This window comes from Mesoplodon mirus, assembly GCF_964341445.2.
Source record: "Mesoplodon mirus genome assembly, chromosome: 7".
Lineage (NCBI taxonomy): Eukaryota > Metazoa > Chordata > Mammalia > Artiodactyla > Ziphiidae > Mesoplodon > Mesoplodon mirus.
In genome coordinates, this window is record NC_138983.1 from 10,017,885 (window position 1) to 10,040,218 (window position 22,334).

Below are 22,334 nucleotides of genomic sequence, written 5' to 3' on the forward strand. Positions count from 1 at the left end.
GTGCTCCCTCTCTCCAGGGAGAAGGCTGCCCCTGAGGGCCAGGGGAACCGATGAGAGCAGCGGGGCCAGCAGCCTGGAAAGGAGGGGCCCGCGGCACCTTCGAGGCCAGCACGCCCACCTAGAGGAGGCTGGGGCGCTGAGGGGCTCAAAGGTCCTGGGAGCCTGGGAGCCTGAGGACCCGCTTGGCCCACGGCAGGGCCTCTCCCGCCCACAGGAGACTGACCACACGTCCAGGGCAGGGCTGGAGCCGAGTGGGGTGTCCCCAGGGTGGCGGGGCCATAGCCAGGCATGGCCTGCCATGCTCTGTGTGGGACGGGAGGACCACTGCAGGTGAAGGGCCTGGGCCTGAGGCAGGGGGGCTGCCCTCCTTCCTCCAGCCAGTGCTGGGACTCTGGGCTGCTGTGGACAGGCTGGGACTCAGAAAAGAGAGCCCGGCCCTCTGGCCTCCATCCCGACACCCTTGGCTATAGGCCGGGACTCAGGCCTGCCTCTTCTCCGCCCCCCCGGGCACCGGGCTCTCACAGGGCCCTCACGGGGTCTGAGGTCCTTCTGCTTCCTCTCCTGCAGCACTGAGAAGCTGTTGCAAGTGCAGCCTCGCTCCTGTCTGCAGAGCCCCTCAAGTGCCCAGGCTGCCAGTGACTCCCCGGCTTCTGAAATACCCCACAGGTGGGCAGGACGAACACTGCCTGTACAAATGACGTCCCCACTGTGCCAGTGAGAAATGGAGCAGGGCTGTCGGAACCCAGGTCTCAGGACTCCTGGCCCAGTGCTCATTTGGAGAAGCCTCTCAGCCGCTGCAGGGGCTCCCAAGGATGCTGGGGGGGAGAAGCAGTGTGCGGGCTGGCAAAGACGGGGAGGGGCGTGGGGATGCCCTGGTCAGCTGTGTCAGTCGCTGGGGGATGGTGAGAACAAGCTTGAGAGCCCCCCAGCTTTCTGGGAAAAGGAGGCTGAAGGAGGGAGTGGCTACTTGGGCCCCAAGGGCGATAGTGTCGTGGAAGAGAAGCTGCCCGCCCAGCATGCCAGCCTTTCCGGAACAGGGAGCCCAGGGAGCTGTCCTCCTTTTGCCCGGCCTGGGCAGAGCCCGGAGACACCAAAGACGGGGAGGGGCCCTCGTGGAGCCGAGCCCTCCTCTGGCCCACTTAGGAAAGCAGAGTCCACCCCGGCCCCCGGCGGTGGGCTAAGGGCGGCACCCGGCTGAGGCCTTGCCAACTCCTTGTGAAGAGGGCTGGAGCCTTTCACAAAGGGCCTTCTTGCTGCCCTTCCAGAGGCTTCTATGGATTGGGCCTCAACTGGGAAAGGCCTTTCTTCCAGAAAGGCAGAGCACAGGAAGGGAGCCGGGAGAAGGAAGATGCGGGCAGAGGGGAGTAGTTGAGGGGGCAGGGAGAGAGATGGGACAGAGGTAAGTTGCACAGCCAGATGCTGGGCAACGTTTCATTTCGTCCTCTCAAACATCCCCATTTTACAGATAAGGAAACTGAGGCTTGCAGAGGTAGACCGACTTGCCCAAGGCTGCCAGTGACAAAGCGTGGATTCAAACCTGATACCGTGTGATTCCAAAGCCCACGCTCTTCCCCATCCAGGGATAACGCCGAACTAGAAATCCTGAGGCCCAGAGATGGTGCAGAAGAGAAGCAACGCGGGCCGCAGGGGGCAGGTTAGCAGGTACAGTCCATTTAGGGAGAGCCCCCCATGGGCAGGCCCGGCATCGTGACCACAGCCCCTCCGAACATGCCGCTAGCTAGGGGGACGGGCCAGTATACTCACGAGCAGGACCGGGCCAGCTGGCAGAGGCCACAGGCCGGCTTCCGCATCAGGTACATGGGCCACCCGTAGGCAGCCAGGGCAAACAGCATGTAGTAGCAGACCTCTTTGTAGCGGAGCATCTCTTGCTGGAAGAGACGAGGACGGTCACCTCCTGCCGTTCCTGCCTGTAGCCTCAGGGCCCATGGGCTCCCCTCGATGGAGGATGGAGGCAGTAGCTGCCCTCCCAACAGGCTGCAGACCACCCCCACCCCCGCCTTGGAGGACCCGCTCCTCCAGATAATTGCATTTCCCTAATTATCTCCATGCAACCAGGGCACGAATCCTCCTAAGACCTGTCCCATTGCTCCAATCTCAGAAATTAATGATTTGGGGACAGAAAAACACTCAGAGCACTGGATCGATTTCCTTGCCCATTTTCCCGAAAAGGGAAGAGAGGGGGAGGTTACAGTGACAATCGCCCACCTCGGCAATCAGGCCCCCCGAGAAGGGTAATTTAACCCTGAGAGGCCTGGACCCTCCGGAGGGGGTTGCCCAGGCCACAGAGCAGCAGGGCCGGCCCTGGAGACATGGACATGCTGGGGACCAGACCAGTGGCCCACCATCAGGGCGTCTGGGCAGATTGGGATCTCTGAGAAAGGGGCTGGTTTGAAAGCTGGTGTCTGAGGCCGGTGGCTGTTATCAGCCTGACGGCTGCAGGAAGGCAAGGAGGCCCAGGTATCCCAGCAAAGCGGCTTCCAGTGTTCCGGGTGCCCCAGGCACTGGGGACTCCTGCACTTAGAGGGAATTAGTCACCTCGTAAAAGGTGAAGAGGGTGATTAGTCATCTTGTGAAGTGAAATAAACAGCACCTTCATCAGGGCCCCGAGGGGTAGAACCGTCCCCTGGCTGCTCTGTCTGCTCTCCAGGAAAGCATTGGAGAAGGCAGTTATCCTCTTTGGCTCAGGCAGGAGGGCGGGGCGCTGGCACCTGGAGGCTCAGCTGCCCCTCCCCTGCCCCCCACAGGCGAGAGAGGGCATGGTGAGAGTGAGCCTGGGCAGCCCTGGGAGGCTGGGACGGCTGCTCTGGGCACATGCTATGGACAGGCTATTCTTTTTTTTTTTTGCGGTACGCGGGCCTCTCACAGCTGTGGCCTCTCCCGTTGCGGAGCACAGGCTCCGGATGCGCAGGCTCAGCGGCCATGGCTCACGGGCCCAGCCGCTCCACGGCATGTGGGATCTTCCCTTACCGGGGCACGAACCCGTGTCCCCTGCATCGGCAGGCGGACTCTCAACCACTGCGCCACCAGGGAAGCCCTGGACAGGCTATTTTAAGAAGGGATACAAATGCCCATTTTGGGGAGCGGGGGCAAATAGACAACAGGCTTTTCCAGGGGATTCAGACGTGAAGGATGAATCCTTTCTGACACTGTCCCGACTGGCACCACCGTATACTGGCGCCGTGCAGGGAACGGGGCTCAGGATGGGTCATCCCCTCCCCACCGGGGCTCTGGGTGAAAGGCAGGCCCAGCACTGTTTATGCTGCTGCAGGAACAGACTCAGGGGTCAGGGACTTGCTCAAGGTCACAGCCCCCCGCTACACTAAATCGGTTTGCTTCTGGGGCAGGGCCGGCTCTCCGGCTGCAGTTTCAGCCCTGGGCGAGGAGCTCCTTTACTGGGACACACACACCGGATTTCTCCTAAAGGCGCTTAAGAGGTTCTGCTACTCAAAAAAGCTTGGAAACCAAAGTGCTGTGTCCTGCTGCCTTTTGTACCAGTAACAGCCGCGGCAATAATACCACCAGCTCCCCCTCCTGAAGCCCTTTATCACCTCAGGACGCCAGGACCAAGCACTCTGAGCACCGTGAGGCCGATTCAGGGCTCTTTTCGGTAGAACCAGCGTGACGCAGGGCTGGGGGTGGGGCCGCTGGGGGGCGGACTCAGGAGGAAGGGGGCGTGAACTGAGAAGGGGGGCCGCCTGGAGGGCTGAGGGGGGCCCCCCCGCGCAGAGCAGGTGTGCCCAACTCTGCAAGGGCAGCGGGCAGGTGGTCTGCTCGGCTCGTCCCGGCAGAGGGAGAGAGGGAGTCGGCACGGGGTGGAGGCGGGTGGGCCCGACTCACCGAGTTCTTGAGGTCGAGGTACTTGGTGTTTCTGGTCACCGGCATCCCAGACAGGAAGGCCAGGATGTCATTGTTGGCCTGGAAGACAGGCGCGTTAGGGTGACTGCCCCGGGCCCAGCTGCACAGCTGAGAAAGGGGTCCAGGCCCCCACCTCTGCACCCTGCCTGCCTCCCCAGGGCCTGAGAGCCCAAAGGGGCGTGTGGTTTCTAGCTCTCCCGTGACCTGGCCAGTTTTCCAAAATCTGAGGTCTCCTCACATCTCCAGCTGCTCCCCTCCCACCCAAAGCATCAATCCCCTGGGACGTCACTAGCCCAGGCCGGGAGAAAACGTATTTTGCATGGGATGCCGGGAGACCCCAACTAGGACTGTAGTGTTGGCTGGGGTGGGGTGGAGAGGCAAGCGCAGAGGCTGGAGCGTGGAGCTGGATGCTTCATTGGGCCCCTGTGATTAGACGTTCCCTGGGGCCCTGGAGGCAGCCTTGCGGCTCCGCAGAGGGAAGTCACTCAAGCAAGAGCCACGAGTGGTGAAGGGTGAGCTGGGGAAGGGAAGGGAGTGAACATCAAAGGGTGGCCTCCTGGGCCAAGAGGGTGGGTGGAACCTGGGGGGCAGCAGGGGCGGCAGGGAGGGCCCGGGAGGAGGGCGGCGCGGGGAGGTGGCCTGAGGATGGCCGCGTGCTCACCTCGTCCAGCACGGCGTTGCGCTTGGCCCGCTGCCGCTGCCGGAGCAACACCAGGCCAGCGATGATGTCGGAGGGCACGATGTCCAGGTCTCGGAAAAACTCGGCAAAGAGGTAGGCGATTTCCGAGTAGGCGTCCTACGAGATCCAGGGAGGCAGGAGGCGGTGGCAGGGGAGCAGGAGAGAGGACGAGACACAGGGCGTGAATGCCCAGGGCTGGGTGTCTGCTCGGGGTCCCCTGTGCAAGCTCCCCCCAGCCCCCCACATGCGGCCCTCTGCAGCCGTGACCCTGAGGGCCCTGTCCTGGGCTCCGGGCCCCTGTAGACCCGGCAGAAGCTGTCCCAGACACCGCTGAGCCTTCTCCTTCGGCGCTCACCGGGCACCGTCCACCCCACACAGATGCCCCCGGGAGCCGTCTCCTGTTCTTCCCCCAGGACTAGGAATCAAGGCCTGGGCCTGGCCTGTTTCTCCTTCGGCCTTTCTCTCTAGCAGAGGAGCCAAAACTAAGCTCCTGGCTGCTTTCCCCACACTGAGTTTCTTCCCACCTCCCACCAGCTGTGACCTTGAATGCCCTGCTAAGGGCTGCACAGAGCTCTGGGTCTCAGGCCCCCTCCCCAACCTGTCCACAGTTGTAGGCTCAGGGACCCCCACCATGTGCCTGCAAAAGGGGCATGTGACCTGGGGCCACTGGCCCCCCTAGCTGTCCTGCCAGCTCTGTTCTCAGGACAGCCATGCTTGGGGCCTGGGGGCGGGAGGCAAGGCAGACAGACGCAGCCCTGCCGGCAGAGTGCAGTCTTCCCTGCCTCACGACAAGCTGAAGTCTGGAACCTCTTCCCTAACTGGTCAGGAGAGGCTGTGGTGGGAAGAAACTCATGGCAACTGGTTTTCTCTCGCTGGGTTTCACCCTTGAGTATCTGGCACACGTAAGAGAGGAAAAATCAAGGGCTGCAAACTCAAAAGCCTAATGGGGCCAAACAGAGCCTGCTACTGCTTTGAGAGGCCCGCCTTGGGCAAATCTAGAAATACTGAACTTGTCCTAAACTCCCCTGATTTTTAAATGTTGGCAACCAATTCAAATTTTTAAGCAACACAGCATGAGTTGATCAAAACGTTCTCTGGGCTGGAGTTGACCTGACCTGACCCCCAGGCCGTCAGTGTTTGATGGGACCTAGGTTTTGGGGACCCCCAGCCATTATAAGAAAAGACGTTCTGCTTTTTCCCCAGGCTCCAATGCCAGCCCTGAAGCTGTCTGCCAGGAGGGGTGGGTGTGTCCTCTGCGCGCCCTGAGCTGAGACCCCTCAGACTCCCCCGAGAGCCCTGGGGTTGGGGGGGGTGCTTCCCACCCACCAGGGAACCTCTGGGGGTGGGAGGGACTTTCTTACGCGTGATTACTCACTCCACGGCTCACCAGGGGCTGCTAGTGGGTAGGAGCCACTCAAGGCTTCCGGGGGCTTCCATGGAGGGCACCTGCTGTCTGGCTTGGGGACGAGTGGTCTCCTGACCTCACTTGCTCTGCCACTAACTAGCTGTGCAATGCTGAGTAAGTCACTCCACCTCTCTGGGCCTCAGCTGCCTGATCTGCAGAACGAAGGGTGGGACTAGATGACCCCTAAGGGCCCTGACAGCGCTGTGGTGGGGCTCCGCCGAGGGCCCCCCAGGGCCCTGCCTCCCCTCCCCAACCCGGGGGCCACCCACCACTGACCCGCAGCACCCTGGCGGGTGCGGAGGACTAACAGTGCACATCGAGGGACGGATCTTCCAGAGGGACCTGCGCCTGCTGAGATGTTGCTCTTCTCTGCCTTCAGGTTGCCCTGATATTTGAGTATCTCTTCTCCTAAACTAAACTCTTGAGTTCAAAGGGGGTGGATAAAAGGTCTTCACATTTTTCTGTCTCCTTGACAAAGCAAGGGGTTGGCTGTTTCACATGTTGGAGGGAGTCCTTCAGTGAATAATAACAGGTCCTCTTAGGAGCAGGCTGTCACCTCACTCCTGCTCAAAGACCAGCCCTGCCCCACCCGGCAGAGCTGCAGAGAGAAGGCTCCTGAGTCGCCGACAGCAGGATGTGAGCCCCAGGACGGCGACTTCCCAGTACTTACTGACTGGGAGTCCTTCGTCCGAGTACAGCAGAGGAACACTTTGAGCCGGCGTGACCAGCTGGTGGCCTGACCCTCTTCTAAGCGGTGCCTGCAGTGGGGGAGAGTTGGTACGTGTGAGGTCAGAGGGCCCGGCCAGAAGAGCTGGGCCCAGACATTATAGAAACAGGACAGCCTGTTCCCAGGACCCCAGCAAAGTGCTCCCCAGTAGGAGGGTCTAGGGGAGAATAGGCCTGGGTCCGGCCAAGGCTGGCCGGCCAGTGACCTGGCTATCAGCCAGCAGGGCTTTCCCTGGGGGGCTCCTGGTGGCCTAAGATGGTGCACTGTTGGCCGAGGCCAGGGCCTACGCTCCCAGCTTCTGGCAGACTGACAATAGCACACTCTGGGGGCTTCAGAGCTGGCAGCCCTAACCGGGGGCTGCCCTGCGGCCCACTCCAAAAGCTCAGATCAAGAGCCCTGGGAGATGGTGGCAGGGTGCTGGCCTCTCTGCCGACTTGTTTCCTGGCCTGGAGCAGACCTGCCCAAGAGACCTGTTTCCCCTCTCAGAAAGGATTTCTCACATTGTCTGTACTTGGGGAAGTCTAAGGGGCCGAATGAGGCTCTGCATTCCTAAACTCCTTGGATCTGTTACATTAGAGGGGAGAGGGTCCCTGTCTGTTCCACCCTCAACCCCAGCCCCAATGGGTCTGGCTGCTCTGATGGGGAGTCAGGGTACCCAGGACTCTGCACCCAAAGGGAGAGCAATTGACCGATTATTCACGGAGACGCTTCCAATGCTGGGTGCCCAGAAGTCGGTGTGTTTTGAGCGTAAAGATAACAGATCCAATATTAAAAATGTAAATTTCCAGACTGAGCAAGAGGGGCTGGCTTGCTTTTGTGACATGTGCCCTCCCATCGGCTCCTTCAGAGCCTGGTGCTGGGTGGGTCAGGCGGAGCAGACACGGGTGGCCCTGGATGCCTGCAAGGCACTTAGCATCCATCAGGAGTGACAGACCGGGTCCCCCTCCCCTGCCTCTTGGCTCCTCTTTGCAACTAAGGGCCGCTTCCTGCTCCCAACCCTGGTTCCACCGGCCATGGGCCACAAGGACGGGGAAAGCCACAGAGCCTTCCAGGGCTACAGGAGGGGGTTAGGAAATGGTGCAAGGGATTGCTATTTCTGGGACCTGCCAGCCCTAAGGGACTTGGGCAGCCTCACGTCCTAAGCCAACGTCCCCCTTACTGGGGACTTGATGAAGGGACAGCATGCTGGCCAAGCTGAGTTCCCAGAGCATCACATTCTTTAACCCTTTCTAACCAAATGGGCTTTTAAACATTCGCAGGGAATTTCCTCCCTTCCCTCTGGCAGATGTTAAGTGCTGTACGCTCTACTGCAGTACCCTTTATGCCCACCAGGGGGCAGATGGAGCCAATGACACATTTGGCATAAAGCATCAGTTAGGCTACATAGACCAAGACAGGGAGAGACGCACTCAATCTGCACAGAAAGTGGCCTTCTCTGGTGGCATGGTGGTTTAGAATCCGCCTGCCAATGCAGGGGACATGGGTTCGAACCCTGGTCCGGGAATATCCCACATGCTGTGGAGCAACTAAGCCCGTGCGCCGCAACTACTGAGCCTGTGCTCTAGGACCCGTGAACCACAACTACTGAGCCCGCGTGCCACAACTATGCGCACCTAGAGCCCGTGCTCCGCAACAAGAGAAGCCACTGCAATGAGAAGCCTGTGCACCGCAATGAAGAGTAGCCCCCGCTCGCCGCAACTAGAGAAAGCCCGCAAGCAGCAACGAAGACCCAACGCAGCCAAAAATAAATTAAATAAATAAATAAATTAATTAATTAAAAAGTCTGGACAGAAAGTTCATGGACCCAGCACCCCCCGCCCTGGAGCTCACTAAAGTGAAGGGAGGGCAGACACTCCTTCCACAAAGATCCAAGGTCAGGCTCCTAGGAAGTAGTGGTGGGAAGAACCCACCCCAAACCCCACCAGATTTCACTGGAAGGAGAAAGAGCAAAGGACTTAAACAGGTCCCTGACTCCCAGAGACTAAAATAACCCGTTGGTATGAGGCAGGAGGGCTTGTGCAAAGCCCCAAACCTGGAAGCAGACGAAGGGTCAGCAGGCTTGAAAGCGTCCCTGTTCGAAAAACCGTCTGTTGGTTTCAGAGCATTGGGAGGGCGAGCGGGGAAGAGCCTGAGAGGTGGTCACAGCACCCCAGCTGTGGCCTGGGCTGCCCTCCCAAGCCCGCTTAAGAGCTGGACAAACCACAACAGGTGGGGACCTGTGAGCTTGAGGACTCTCACTACCCGCACAAGGCCTGGCACCGCTGGAAAACCTTCTAATTCAGATGACAGCCACCGACAACCCCCAACTACAAAGGCGTTGGCTGCCCTGGGCCCCAAAGGCAATTACCCAGAGTTGGGGAGGGGAGAATTTTTTCCCCAGGGCCCCAGGAGCCCAGAAACCAGGCCAGGTGGGGGCATGTGCTTGGAATGAGCAGAATGGTCCTGGTGGTAGTGGCCAGCTGCACCCGGAGGAACAACAGGCTCTGGGGCCTTGGCTCCAAAACCTGGCATTTGGGGCTGGAATGTGGCCAGCCCAGGCATGGGTGAGGCTCTGGCTGCAGTGCCGAGCTGACATGGAGGGCCCAGGGGAGCTGGGACACAGAGGTGCACGAGGGTGGGGTGGGGGCCTGGGCAGCACACTCCCCTGGCTGAGGGCTCCTGACCCTGCTGCCTTGGGCTGGGGATGGAGTGCCAGTTCCACTCCCCACCAGCCTGACCTGGGGCAAGTGACCTGCCCTCTCTGGAACTCGGACCCCTCATCTGTAGAATGGGTCTCACAACCGCACCAGGGTTGGCAAAAGGATTAAATAGACGGATGGCGGAGAGGGCTCAGAGCAGGGCCTAATGCAGAACAGAAGCTCAGTATATAGGAGCCACCGTGACCCACCCTGGAAGCACCCCCCTCTCTTTTTCTTTCAATAAACAGGAGCCCTGTGAATGTGCCTGGACGTCCTCCCGCATTTTCTCTGCCATGGCACGGCCTCCCCGCCCTTCTCCAAAACATCTGTGCAAAACATGTCCCCTCCAGGAAGCCTTCCTTGGTTAACCTCCTCCAGCCCCCTTAATCCTAGAGGCAGCCTCGCCTAGTGCTTAAGAGCAAGGGCTCTAAAGCCAGACTGCCTAGGCTTGACCCCAGCCCCACCATTTACCAGCTGTGTCACCTCAGACAACTCACATAAGCTCTCTGTGCCTGTTTCTTCCTCTGTGTTACGGGGATGACGCTAACGGCTACCTCAGCGAGTTACTGCAAGTTAATATACGCAATTCTTGGCTTGCCGTCCGAGGGCTTCCTACCATTACTCTCGTGTTGTTAGCGCTGAAGATGATGACAGTGGCTGCCATTTACTGAGCACGAACCTCCCATGAGCACGGTGTTAATCACTCTGTTAAACCTCACAGCAGAGCACGAGGCAGGAATTACCGTGGTTCCCACTTTACAGACCAGGAACTTGAGGTAAGCCTTTGGGCCAGCGCCCGGGGCTCACACAGGTTGAGACGCCGGGAGGGAGGTGTGGGGCCGGCCTCTGCCCACCGTCAGCAAACCCCGCGGGGGATGCCCGCCCGCCCGGCCCACTGACCGCAGGTTGTAGGTCCGCAGGTTGCGCTGCCTCCTCTTGGTGGCCCTCAGCTTGACAAAGGTGCGGCCCGTGGGGTCAAAGACGCAGAGGACGGTGATACAGACGCTCAGGATGACCACCCAGTTGCAGACAACCATCCCTGTGGAGGCGGCCGTGGGAAGCCAAGGGTCATGGTGCTGGGGACACCTCTCTGGCTCTGAAGAAGGGGCACTGGAGCCTCCCTACCCCCAACTGCTTCTGGGGCCCAACAGCAAGGCTCCAAAGGCCCTGGCCCTAGCCTCTAGCCACACAGCCATCCCCTGGCTGAGCCATGACCCCAAGGCCCATCCTTGGCACGAGAGACAGCTGTGTGGGTTTCCGGAGCCCCGGGCAGTGCTGTGCCTGCTGCTGCCCCCGAAACCCAGGGTTCCCCAAGGGGGTATGGCAGACTGCAGGATGAAGGCAACCTGCCCGGCGTCCTCATGGAAACTGCTTCCCTCTCACGGTGCCTGAGCTTCCTATTCTCTAACCTGATCTGTCCTCTCCATCCCGGGGCTGCCCTGTCTAACCTGGCCCTGTGCCCTCCACGCCAGGGTTAGGGTTAGGGCTGACCCCGTCCCCTCCATCCCGCGGCTGCCCTGTCTAACCTGGCCCTGTGCCCTCCATGCCAGGGTTAGGGTTAGGGTTAGGGTTAGGGCTGGCTCCGGCCCCTCCACCCCCCGGCCAACCAACATACCGAGCGTGACGTTTTTGGCAGTGAGGTCATTGCAGGAGGTGTAGTACTGAGTGAGCCAGACGATGCCCACGATGGCGTAGATGAACTCGATCACCAGGATGGCTGCAAGGAGAGCAGGGCCCCAGCTGAAGGACGGGGAGGCCCTGGAACCTGGGCCCGGCTCCTCCTGCCACGGGATGCCCGGCCAGCTCGGCAGTAGACTGCCCGCCGCCCCTGCCACAGGCCTCGTGGCGCAGAGGGCCCAGGGAGTGTGGCTGTTCCCACCACCGGTTCTACTCATGTGCCCTCAGGCCCCGACGCCCCCCTGAGAAGGTGACTGCAAAGGTGCATGACGAAGAGGCGTTTCTCTGTTCGTTCAGGAATTAGAACTATATCCATGAACTCTGGGATCAGACATATCTTAGGCAAGTTACCTAATCTCTCTGAGCCTCCGTTTCCTCGTCTGTAAAATGGGGGTGACAAGGTCCATGGTACAGGGCTGTGAGAACTGGGTGATGGGGTCTTCATTTCATGGAAACTGCTTTTCCCAGGAGGAGGCCTCTGGCACTTGAGGCAGGAGAGGGAAGGGACCCCAGCAGCCAGCTGCCCAAGGTGCCCTGCCCAGACCAGAGCAGTGGGCCCAGGGCTGAGATGGGATTAGGGAGGCGGGTGGGAGAATTGACAGCCCCACAGGGGGCAGCATTGGAAGCCCCAGCTCTACAGGCATCCCAGTGTGGCAGCCGAGAGCCCAGGCTTTAGAGCCAGACAACCTGGGTTCAAATCTCAGCTCTGACACTCATATGCTTATTAGCCATGTGACCTTAAGAGAGCAAAGTAGGGGGCTTCCCTGGTGGCGCAGTGGTTGAGAGTCTGCCTGCCGATGCAGGGGACACGGGTTTGTGCCCCAGTCCGGGAAGATCCCACATGCCGCGGAGCGGCTGGGCCCGTGAGCCATGGTCGCTGAACCTGTGCGTCCAGAACCTGTGCTCCGCAACGGGAGAGGCCACAACAGTGAGAGACCCGCGTACCGCAAAAAAAAAAAAAAAAAAAAAGAGAGCAAAGTAACCTCCCTGGGCCCCAGATTCCTCATCTGCAAAATGAGACCAACAATGGCTCCTCCCTGAGTTAACACGGGAAGAGGACTTAGCACAGGCCACAGGAGCACAAGAGTGTCCACCGGGAGTGACTGGGAGAGGCGGCTGGGACCCGAGCCCAAGGAAGAGGAGATAGGCGGGTCCTCTGGGAGCTGGTCCAGGCCCCTGAGGGGGCTTCCCTGGGAGGGTGGGGGGCTGTCTGGGGAAGGATCACAAAGCAGCTGAAGAGATATGCACAGCCTAGATGGAGCAGCGGTCGGCAACCTTTTTCTGTAAAGGGCCACAGAGTAAATAATATTTTTAGATGTTGTGGGTCATAACGTCCGTCACAACTACTTGGCTCTGCTGTGGTCATGCAAAAGCAGCCAGAGGCAATAAGTACTAAATGAATGAGTGTGGCTGGGTGCCAATAAAACTTTATTTAAAAAACAGACGGCGGGCTGCGCTTGGCCCTCAGGCCGCAGTCTGCCCACCCCCGGTCCAGAAGCGGGCCCAGTAAGTCTGCCTGTCCGCTGCTGGCCCCGGTGCTGGCACAGGGCCCAGCCCATCGTGTGTGGCTGAAAGAACGCTGGGCCCAGGAGGAGGGTGGGGGTGGGGGTGGGCCAGAGCGGCCCCCTCATCCACGGCAGGGGGCCCTTACCCAGGCGCACGTAGAGCACGTACTGCATGGATTCGCGGGGCTCCGTGTAGAGGATGCCGCCGCGCATGCTCAGCCAGATGATGGCCATCTCAGCGATCATGCAGCTCAGCAAAATGCCCAGGTAACCGCGGCCGTGGTCCACCAGGTTCAGCGAGCAGGCCTCGTTCGGGTTGTAGACCAGGCCGAAGAGCACCACGGACAGGATCACAAACCTGGGGGAACGTGCACATGAGAAGGGCCAGGCGGCCCACGCACCTCCCATGGCCTCTGGCAGGCGGCCGCACGCAGCCTGGACTCGGGGTGGAGGGCTTCACTGCTCTGGGAGCAGGACCACTGTCTACCTGGCAGCAAGTCCCTCTGAGGACACGGGCATCCAGGGACAGGGGAGCGAGAGCAGGGAGCCCAGCCACCAGCTGTGGGCAGACCGCACAGCAGCTCTGCCCAGTGCTGGGGTCAGGTCCGGCTGTGCCCACGCGGGGTCTCTGGGCTCCACGGGGGTATCGCCCTAAAGGCGTAGCCGTTTCAGCACCAACTCCGGCAAGCTGGGAACACAACAGGGTTGGGACAGATGGCCAGAAGGCTTCCTTCCAGGCCTGTGGCGTGGCCCCGAGACTCACCAGGTGGTATGTAGGAGGAAGAGGAAGATGGCTGGCAGGACGAGGTCATCGCTGCCCACAGACCAGCGCCGCCGGAACACCACGATCCCGGGCATGGCTGGCAGCTCTGCAGAGGCTCAGCGGGCCTGGCGCTCACCTCCTGAAACAGAGCAGAGGACCCTGAGGCTGCCCGGGCTGCTGCGGCACCCAGGGCCACCGTGCTCCTGGTCAGGCGTGCCCAGCAGCAGAGGCGTCTCTCCCAGGCCCTACAGCCCCAGGGCTTTCAGGCCCATCCCTGGGCAGGATCCACCTCCCACTGTATCCACACCCTGGAGCCGATATCTAAAACTGTAGCAGCCAGACACTGGCTTCAGCCTTACCCCTGAGGACTCTCCTCCCCCCAAGACTGGCACAGACCCCTTGGGATCAGCTCTGCCTGGGGTCACCCCAACAGGAACTGCTCAGCTCCCTTAAAGACCTGGGCTCACCCCTGCCTCCCTTTCCATGGGATCAGGGAGCCCCCTCACCCACCGCCTGCTGCCCAGTTCATGCTGTCCTTGGGGTTGGGTGAGGGCTTCCCAGGCCAAGCCTGAGCCTGTCTCCCGGCATGAGCCAAGCCAGGCAGGTGGAAGGCTGAAGGCCTTGGGGAAGGTGGGGGTGAGGGCATGCGTGGGGCTGCCACACAAGGAGGATGGGAGCACCCAGCACACAGTAGGTGTTCAGTAAATATTTGCGGAATGATGTCTTCCGTTTAGTGCTTTGCTGGAATGCTGGGAGCACGCTCCATGACTTGATTTTGCACCCATCAGACAGAATTCCCAATCACAGCTATGCCTCTTGGCAGGGAAGGACGTGGTTGAGACAGGGGGTCAGAAGCGTAGCTGGGGTGCCCAGCCCCTCTGCCGGAAGGGCAGTGGGCAAGCCCCTGCAGGTATCCCATCCTCCTGGCGACCACTGCTCCCACACCCACCCTGAGCCATGCAGCCTTTACCGCCCAGATCTCAACTCTCTGAAGTAGCTGAATTCAAGTTACCCACAGGCAAGCTCAGGGAGGAGGGCCCAGGAATCCGGGCCCCCCCACCTCCCTAGAGCCCCAGGAACTAGGGCAGGGGCGCTGGCTGGTTGGCTCCCCACAGGGGGGGCCCGGGAGACACGGGTGAGGGGCTCCGGGGCAGCCCTGCGCTCAACTGTGCGGAGGAACCCCTGCTGCGGGAGGCTGGGTGCTGGTGGGCAGCTGCCCCCAGGCTGGCAGAGGCTTACATGGCACCTGGTCCAGAGGTGGGCGGCAAGTCCTCCTCTCCCCGGTGACGGCTCCAGGGAAAAAGAGTGTCTGCGGAGACCGGCATCACTCGGGAAGTGGCCAAGGCTCCCCGGCCGGTGGGCGCGGCCCTCAGGGTGGGCGACAGGGTGTGGAGCCAGGTGGCCGGCCAGCACGTCCAGCCCAGCCCGTCTCGGTCGCCCTCTCCCTGGTGCAGCCACTTCATCCAGCCGCTGCCAGGCTGCTCCCAGAGAGGTGGCGGCCTGGCGGGCAGGCTGGCGGGCTAGCCTGCTGGGGTCGTGCCTACTCCTCCCCCCACCCTCAGGAAGTGACATCATCCCACTCTCTCCAAGGAGGAGTCGGAGCACGGATTCTGGGAAGCAGGAGAAGGATGGAGAGCGCGGAGCTGCGTGGCGGGGTGTCCGGGGGGTGGGGGTCTGGGACTGCAGGAGGCTGGGGCTCCAGTCCTGTGACTGTGACAAGTGGCTGACCGCACCGGCTCCGGTTTGAAAGGACGGATGGGATGGGAGGGGCTGGGACTCCATGGGTGGCAGCGGGGCTGGGAAGGACAGAGCTGCCAACAGCTGGTATCTCAGCCGCCAGCTCTCTACAGCCCTTCCCTGAGTCCAGGTGGCCCACGGAGGGTGAGGTGGAGCGTGGGGTTGGGCTCAGGGGCCCCGCACACAAATGAGGTGACTGAGAGGTCCCAGCAGGTGCGGCAGCGCCGCTCTAATCAGGCCAGACCCCGGCAGAGGAAGGGGAGGGCTGTCCCAGAGGGGCTGGCGGGTGAGGGCTGCCCTGCCAGGAGCCTAGAACATCTCGTTCTCAGGGATGCAAGGGTGAACCCTTCCCAATCGCCTGCTCTCACCCCCGCCCTTCACCTCTTGGACTCTAGAATGGCTAAAACTCCCTCAACTCACACGTATCATTCACTCAACAGCCCCGCCCTCCCTGCTCTCAGGCGGGAGAGGTGGGGTGAGCCTGGCACCCCTGCAGAAATGGCCGAAGATCTGTCAAGACCCTGGAGTGATACGGCCAGTGGCAGCCTCTGTCCCCCAGCTCAGGGAGTGCCCAGCCGACAGCTGTGGTCAGTGCCAGTCCCACCTAGGTCACGTGGCAGGGCTGCTGCGGGCTGACCCCACCGGGTGCCCCATCACAGGCCTGGGGACCACACCCTGCGCCCTCCAGCCTGCACCCGGGCCCAGCCCACCACTACAGAATCCTAGGCCCAGCGCTGCCTGGCTTCCAACCCGGGCTCCATCACCCACTAAAGGTATGACTTACTAGTTGTGCCTCAGTTTCCTCATCGGTAAAGTGTCGATTATCCCCACCTGCTAAGGGTCTAGTGCGGACCATACGAGAGGGCCCAGCAGTGCTGGACAAAGCCAGCGACGGTCTTAGCTCAGGCGGGCGAAGCAGAGGGAGAGTGCGTGAACCCGGTGGACCAGCAGCCCCTCCCCGGCCTGGGCTAGTGGATTCTCCAGCTGGTCACCACCAGGTCATGGTGTGGGCTGGGGGGTGACAGGGCCTGTGCTGCTGCTGGGGGGAGGATGGGCCACTCTACTCCATGCAGATTCATACATCTCAGGGCTGCTATTTTTAAGGGCCTGAAAGACGCCCTTTCTCTCGAGACCCCAGCCCTTCACAATGGGGGCCTGTTCCCCTGCTGGGGATGTGATTTCATCCGGAGGAAATGTCTCAGGATGGGGGAGGGCAGAGGCTACTTCCTGGTCCGGGTCTGCCACAAAGCACCACCTCTGGCCCTCCTCCCCTAGGGCACAGGATTCGTGCCCTTCAGTAACCTCAGTGGGGGCAGCGCACAGCCTCCCTTCCTTACCCAGACCAGGGGCACTTCCAGGGGAGGTGTGGTGCCCCTGCCGGCGGGTAGGGGAGAACAGGGGCACTGCTGGGCGCCTCCCATGCCCCTAGCTGGGCACCCCCCCAACAGAGGCAGGTGTGGGGTGAGGGGGCACCAGGACAACCCCACACGTGGATGCAATGACTTGAGTGGCACTCCGAGGCCCCCTTCTTCCTCCACCCACAAAGCCCAATTTTCTTGATGGAGATTCAGGCCCCCGAGTTAAGTATTAATCATTCTCGGGGTTCCTCTCTCTAAAAATGCAAAACTGTTTTCTAAAATGCACATGCTGATCCCTACTTTAAAAACCTTCCATGGCTCCAGTGGTCTGCAGGATAAAGTCCAAGCCTCTCAGGCAGCAGCTAATGGCCTCAGTAACTGGCAGGCAGGCTGTGCAACACTGGGCAGGTGCCTTACCCTCTCTGAATCCTGGAGCAGGAAGATACTCCCCAAGCCCTAAGGATCCCAGGCATAGACAGGCACAGGGCCGCCTTCTGGCTGGGGAGGCACTCCAGCCCCTTCTCACACTGCCTCACCCTCCTTTCCTGACCCCCCAGACTTGCTGCTCCCTAAAAACACCTCACTGGAATCTGTGCTTTGTTTACCCCAGTTCCTCGGCCGGGTAAAATCCTACTCATCTTTCTCGGGGCCAACCAAAAGTCAGCCCCCTTTGAAACCGTCCCTGACAGCAACCCACACTCCTCTCATGCAGAACAGGCTGCTCCCTTATGGGATCCCTCATCCCAGTGTAGCCCTGGGCACACTGTCTTAAACTTGCTGATTCCTTGCTGCCCATCCCTGTCCCAGCTCAACCGAGAGTCCAGGAGGGAGGGGGCCTTGCAGCATTGCTCTCCTTCACAGCCCCTCTCCCCCTGGGCAGCCCTGGCCCCTCCAAACCACTGCTCCATCCCCCTGAAGCAGCTGCCATAAGCGCTGGAGGCATGGCTCCTTCCCATCTTCACTCAAATCCTTCAGTTTTGGGGAAATGTCCCTCCCCAGCGCTCTCCCTGACCGTCCTCTCCTCTGGCTGTCTTAACTGTGCTAGGGCTTTGGTTTCTTCAGCTGCAAAATGGGGACAACAGCACCCCCACCGAAGGCTGCAGCGAGAGCTGGCTGGGACGAGGTCACAGAGGTCTGCATAGGTCCTGGCGGAGCCCAGGGCTCCATTCACGGTGGGTGGGTGGGGGGCATCATATCAACAGGGCTCCTGAGGGGCTTCTGGGGACTTCATGGCAGGGTGAGCTGTGACAGGTGCTGGGGTTTGGGCAGGTGCTGCTGATGCCCATGACTGGCTCCAGCTGATCAGTAAGGGCCAGACTGAGCACATACGAGCCCTGACAGGGTAATGTGCTCCCGCCACGGGCCTTGAGCAGGGGGGCTGCTATTTAAAGCGCCCTGGGCTGGGCCTCATCCCCTGATCCTAAGGTCCCCTTGGGCTTGGTCCAGGGAGCAGGTTTCAGGGAGAAGTGCCCCTTGGCAGTGGGTCCCAGCTGGTGGGGTGCTGAGAGCTCCCAGGGAAGGGAGGAGGGCACGGGCTGCCTCCGGGACAGAGAGTTCCAGCTCGGGGCTGGTGGGACATGGGAGGTCACCTCGCTTGCCTGCAGGGGGGCCAGGACACCAGGGTCAATGTGAACCACAGAGGACAGGATGATGCTGTAGGAGGCCTGTCCAGTGTCACCAGCAGCCTCTAGGTCAGCCCATGAGATTTCCCACCTGGCAGAGGTGGCTTCAGGCATCCGGGCCAAAAATGGGCTAGAAGTTGAGCCTGAAGGAAGGGATGACAGCCAGGTCCAGGCCACCAGGATACATCTGACATCAACTGAGCACCTCCCATGTCCTGGACTAATCCTGCCATCCTCACAGCAGTGATGCAGGGTAACAGCCTCACTCTCAAAAACAGGCTGCGTCTGAGTCCTGGCTCTGCACTTACTGGCTGTGTGACCTTGGACAAGTTACTTAAACTCTCTGTGCCATGGTTCCTTATTTCTAAAGTGGGGCTAAGAACAGTAGCTACCTCAGAATTGTCACAAGAGTTAAGTGAGTCATACACTTAGGCCAGCACCTGTCACAGACTAGGTGCTCAGTGAATCTGGCTCTTCTGCTAAATATTTCTATTCAAGAACGAGGAGGCTGAGGCTCAGAGACTCTGCCCCACATCTTCAGAGGAGCAGGAGGCTGAGCAGGCAAGAGACACAGGTCCTTCCTTCTGCCGTCCAAAGCCCACATCCACTGCAGGAACGTCAGGGTTAGAAGGGGCCTTGGAAACAGTCCTGGGGCCCCCTTTTATGGGTGAGTAAACCAAGGCTCAGAGAGGCCCCAGCGGCTCCCAGCTTTCCCATTACCTCCACGCCACCTGGTGCTGAACACACAGAGTCCCCAGGCTGGCCCATCCCTTCCCCTTCCTCACAGCACGCCCTTCTCGAATTCCCCGAGAGGCACTCCCATTAGCAGAGTGTCGCCCCAGGGAGCCTGGGCTGAGACCCTCTCTTTTGCACTCTTGATACAGAACTCTCTTGGAAGCCGGCAAAATCCACACGAGCTCCCTCGCTGGAGATCAACCCGAAAGAAGGCATCAATCACTTGTACGGTTTCACGCAGAGTCATCAGTGGCTAGCCCTCCACCTCTCGGCGGGTGGGGTCCCCATCACTCTGCAGCTCAGCTGGTGAAGAAGAGGACACCTCAGCCTCAAGCCCACCTTCCCTAGACCCCGTTTAGCCCTACCTGCTGAGGCCTGGTGTCTGGGCCACAGCTGCCAGTCCCAGACCGAGGGCAGCATCCCCAGGCCAGAAAGTCACCACCCCTCCAGACCTCAGTTACCTCTTCTGAAGAATGAGGAGCCTGGACTAAGGGGAGGCTTGTCTTTTTGTATTTGTTAGTATTTATTTACATCCACAGCTGAGGCTGCATGTACCTATATAGGAACCACAAACAATGAAAAGGGGGAATATAAATGTAGAAACAAACTTCAGAACAAAAAGTAAGTAGATTAAAATAGAAGGTTGGGGAAATTGTTGTACATGTGTAAGGCATAAAGGCCCTCACAGGAGCTACATGTAATACTATCATTAGACTCCACGCTTCCTGGTGGCCAAAGTTAAAAGGGAAATTGGGTAAGGACTCTTTTCACTCTGTAAGGTGTTGCAATCCTTGGGGCCCTGAGGGGAGGGCCCAGGACTCCCACTCCCATAATGAATGGGATGCCCCATGTGACAGGGCTTTGAAATGAGAAGATGCTCCAAAAACAGTGAAAGGGACAGGCACCTGCTGCCTGCTAGACCCTCTGGGTCTGTGTTGGGCGCTGGAGCTTGACTAGTCTTGAGGGGTGCATCTGACTTGGGGGACTGACTGCAGGGAGACTGGACCCCGGGCAGCCTGCAGGGCGAGTGGTGGCCCCCAGAGGTTCTGTCCCAGCTGGGGCGGGCTCACCAGGGGCCGCCCTCTGGCCTACGTGGGCTGGCAGACGGCTCCTGCCCTCTTTAGCCGTGTCCAGGGCACGGGCTCCAGGGATGGTCAAATCCCAGCACCTCCACTTCTCAGCTGTGTGGCTAGTTAAGGGAGCTAGTTAATCTCTCTGCTGGCTTGTGAGGCTTAAATGAGGGAGCACCTGCAGAGAGAGGGGATCCGCACGTATTAACTGGAATCATTTCACGAGGCTGCAGTGCGGTTCCAGGGTGATGGAGGAGAGCTCAGCCCACCTGAGGTTGGGGACCCACTTGTTCTGCTCCCTCCAGCATTTGTCAGTTGCCTACCACGTCTTGGGCCTTGTCTAAGCCCTTTGCAAACATAACTCACTTAATCCTCATAGTAACTCTGTGAGGTAGGCACTGCTATTATGTTTTACAGATGAGATGAAGTGACTTGCTCCAGGTCACACAGCCTAGTTCCAGAGTCCGTGTCTTAACTGCTGCTTCTGAGGAGCACGATTCAGCTAAAGGCCTGTTTCTGAACCCAGGAGCAGGCGGCCCATGTCCCCCATGGAGTGAGGGGCCATGGCCTCAGGGACCACAAAGAGCTCTCTGGGTCTTCCTGTGGCTCCAGACTCCTGGTCACACCACCACGGGGAGACTGTGGGCATTGGCCCCACTCTGCAGATAAGGAAAACTGAGCCCGGGGGTCGGGGGTGGGTCCACAGGCTGCCTGGAGGTGCGTGGGTGGTCGGCCCAGAGCTAGAAACTTTATGCGTCCTCTTATTCCAGCCTTGTCAGACAGTAGGGGTACCACTCCAGCTTTACAGATGGAGAAACCGAGGTCACAGAGGGCCAATGGCTTGCCCGAAGATCCCAGGACAAAGACGAGGCAGGGCTGGGATTTCAAAGTAGCCTCCTTGAGTTACTTAAAAGGAAAACTCTCTGCCCGTCAGTGCGATTCCTTATTCCCACATGTTCCTTCGGCCCTTCAAGTCCCTCTCCCTCCCAGGTGTGGGGTCCCACGCAGAAGCTGGGCTTTGGGAGGCATGGGGAGGGGCAGGGCAGCGAAGGAGGCGACAGAGAAGGAGCGCGCGTGGGCCGGGGGCCACGTGCACAGCCAGCCTGGGCCTGGGTGTGTGCAACCCAAGTTAGGGGCCGGAAAGCTGCTGCTTTTCACACGTCAGCTGTGCCGAAGCAGAAGGCAGAGCCGAGCCAGCCCGGGGCTGAGGCCGGATTTCGGCAAGAGATGGGTCCTCACACGCCCAGGCCCTGGGGCTGAAACGGTGGTCCTGAAACCGGTGGGGGCAGGAGGGGGATGCTCCTGCCTCTGCTCCCCTCCCCCCGCAGAGTTTCAGACTCGCAAGCCCCTTCCCGGCCCTCCCCACCAGGGCAGGCTTGAAGGACCAGGGGAAGCGCTTCCTATGCCCCTCACCACGAGCCCATGGGTGGGTATGGCTGTTCTCATGTCACAGATAGGGAAACCGAGGCTCCAAGGTTAAATAACCCAGGGAGTGGGAGGCCAAGTCAGGCTTCGAAGCCAGGCCTCTCTGCTGCGTTCTCTCCACATCCACGGGCTTGCTGGCCAGAGCCCCTCCCAACGAAAGAGCAATCTGGGAGCTGGGCACAGAGTTCAGGGGAGAGGATGAAAAGGAGGGGCCCCAACTACTGGGGGCCACGGCTACGGTCATGCTGGGCTGGACCCGGAAATAGCTCCCACCATTATTCTATCACCAGTTATTTAAAAAAAATTCTTATGTGGCATCTGCTACCTGCCAGGTATAGTAGTAGCAAGCAGCTCACAGATATTACCTACTTTAATTTCATCCTTTGAGCAACCCTATGAGGTAAGTGCTATTGTTAACCCACTTTACAGATGAGGAAACAGGCCCAGAGAAGTTGAGAAACTTGCCCAAGGTCACTCAGCTGGTGAGGGCCAGGCCGCGAGGCTCCAGTCTGTGCTCTCAGCCCCTCCCGAGCCCTCATCAGGGCTCCCTTTATCACAGAGGCTCCAGCTTCTCGTTCTCACGCTAATTATTTTCCACTCATCTACAACAAGCAGAATTTGCCATCTGCCACGGGCCCTGTCACTGACACCAGCCAGCTCCCTGGGAATCAACTAGCTGTTCTGGGCGAGTGGCTGGCTGCTGGGGGACGAGGAGGGAGGGCCCGGGACGCAGCAGGACTCTCCCGTGGCTACTCCGCAGCCCTCCCCGTGCTCTCCTTGGGGGCGGGGGGTGCGGTTACCCCAGGGCTTACTTAGTCCTGGGCCGGAATGGACCTGTTTCCCATAGTGGAAGAGGTTCCCCTCTGGCCAGGCCGGGTTTTATTTCTGAATTCTTCCTTGGAGACTGTTTATTTTCCTGAAACTAGGAATGGCCTTTGTCCCACACTCATTCTGGTGCCCGGGGAAGAGGTGCCCTGGGGCGGCCCAGAGAGGCGGGCTCTGCTGGCGTCCTGATGGGTGCTCGCGGCACCTGGGTTTCCCAGCCCCTGGCCAGTTCCTCCCGTCTGTCTGGATGGA

General features: G+C 60.1%; 1 protein-coding gene across 1 annotated transcript in view; it reads right to left on the minus strand.

Annotated features, from left to right (window-relative positions):
• DAGLA (diacylglycerol lipase alpha) overlaps positions 1-22,334 on the minus strand; it is a 62,964-nt gene that overhangs the window by 13,487 nt on the left and 27,143 nt on the right. The window contains exons 2-9 of the mRNA XM_082627240.1: positions 13,311-13,449; positions 12,694-12,905; positions 10,981-11,082; positions 10,266-10,404; positions 6,631-6,718; positions 4,538-4,672; positions 3,859-3,936; positions 1,765-1,889 (exon numbers count right to left, since the gene is read on the minus strand). Of these exons, the coding sequence (XP_082483366.1) occupies positions 1,765-1,889; positions 3,859-3,936; positions 4,538-4,672; positions 6,631-6,718; positions 10,266-10,404; positions 10,981-11,082; positions 12,694-12,905; positions 13,311-13,405 (974 nt within the window). The 5' untranslated portion in view covers positions 13,406-13,449. The remainder of the gene's footprint in view (positions 1-1,764; positions 1,890-3,858; positions 3,937-4,537; positions 4,673-6,630; positions 6,719-10,265; positions 10,405-10,980; positions 11,083-12,693; positions 12,906-13,310; positions 13,450-22,334) is intronic.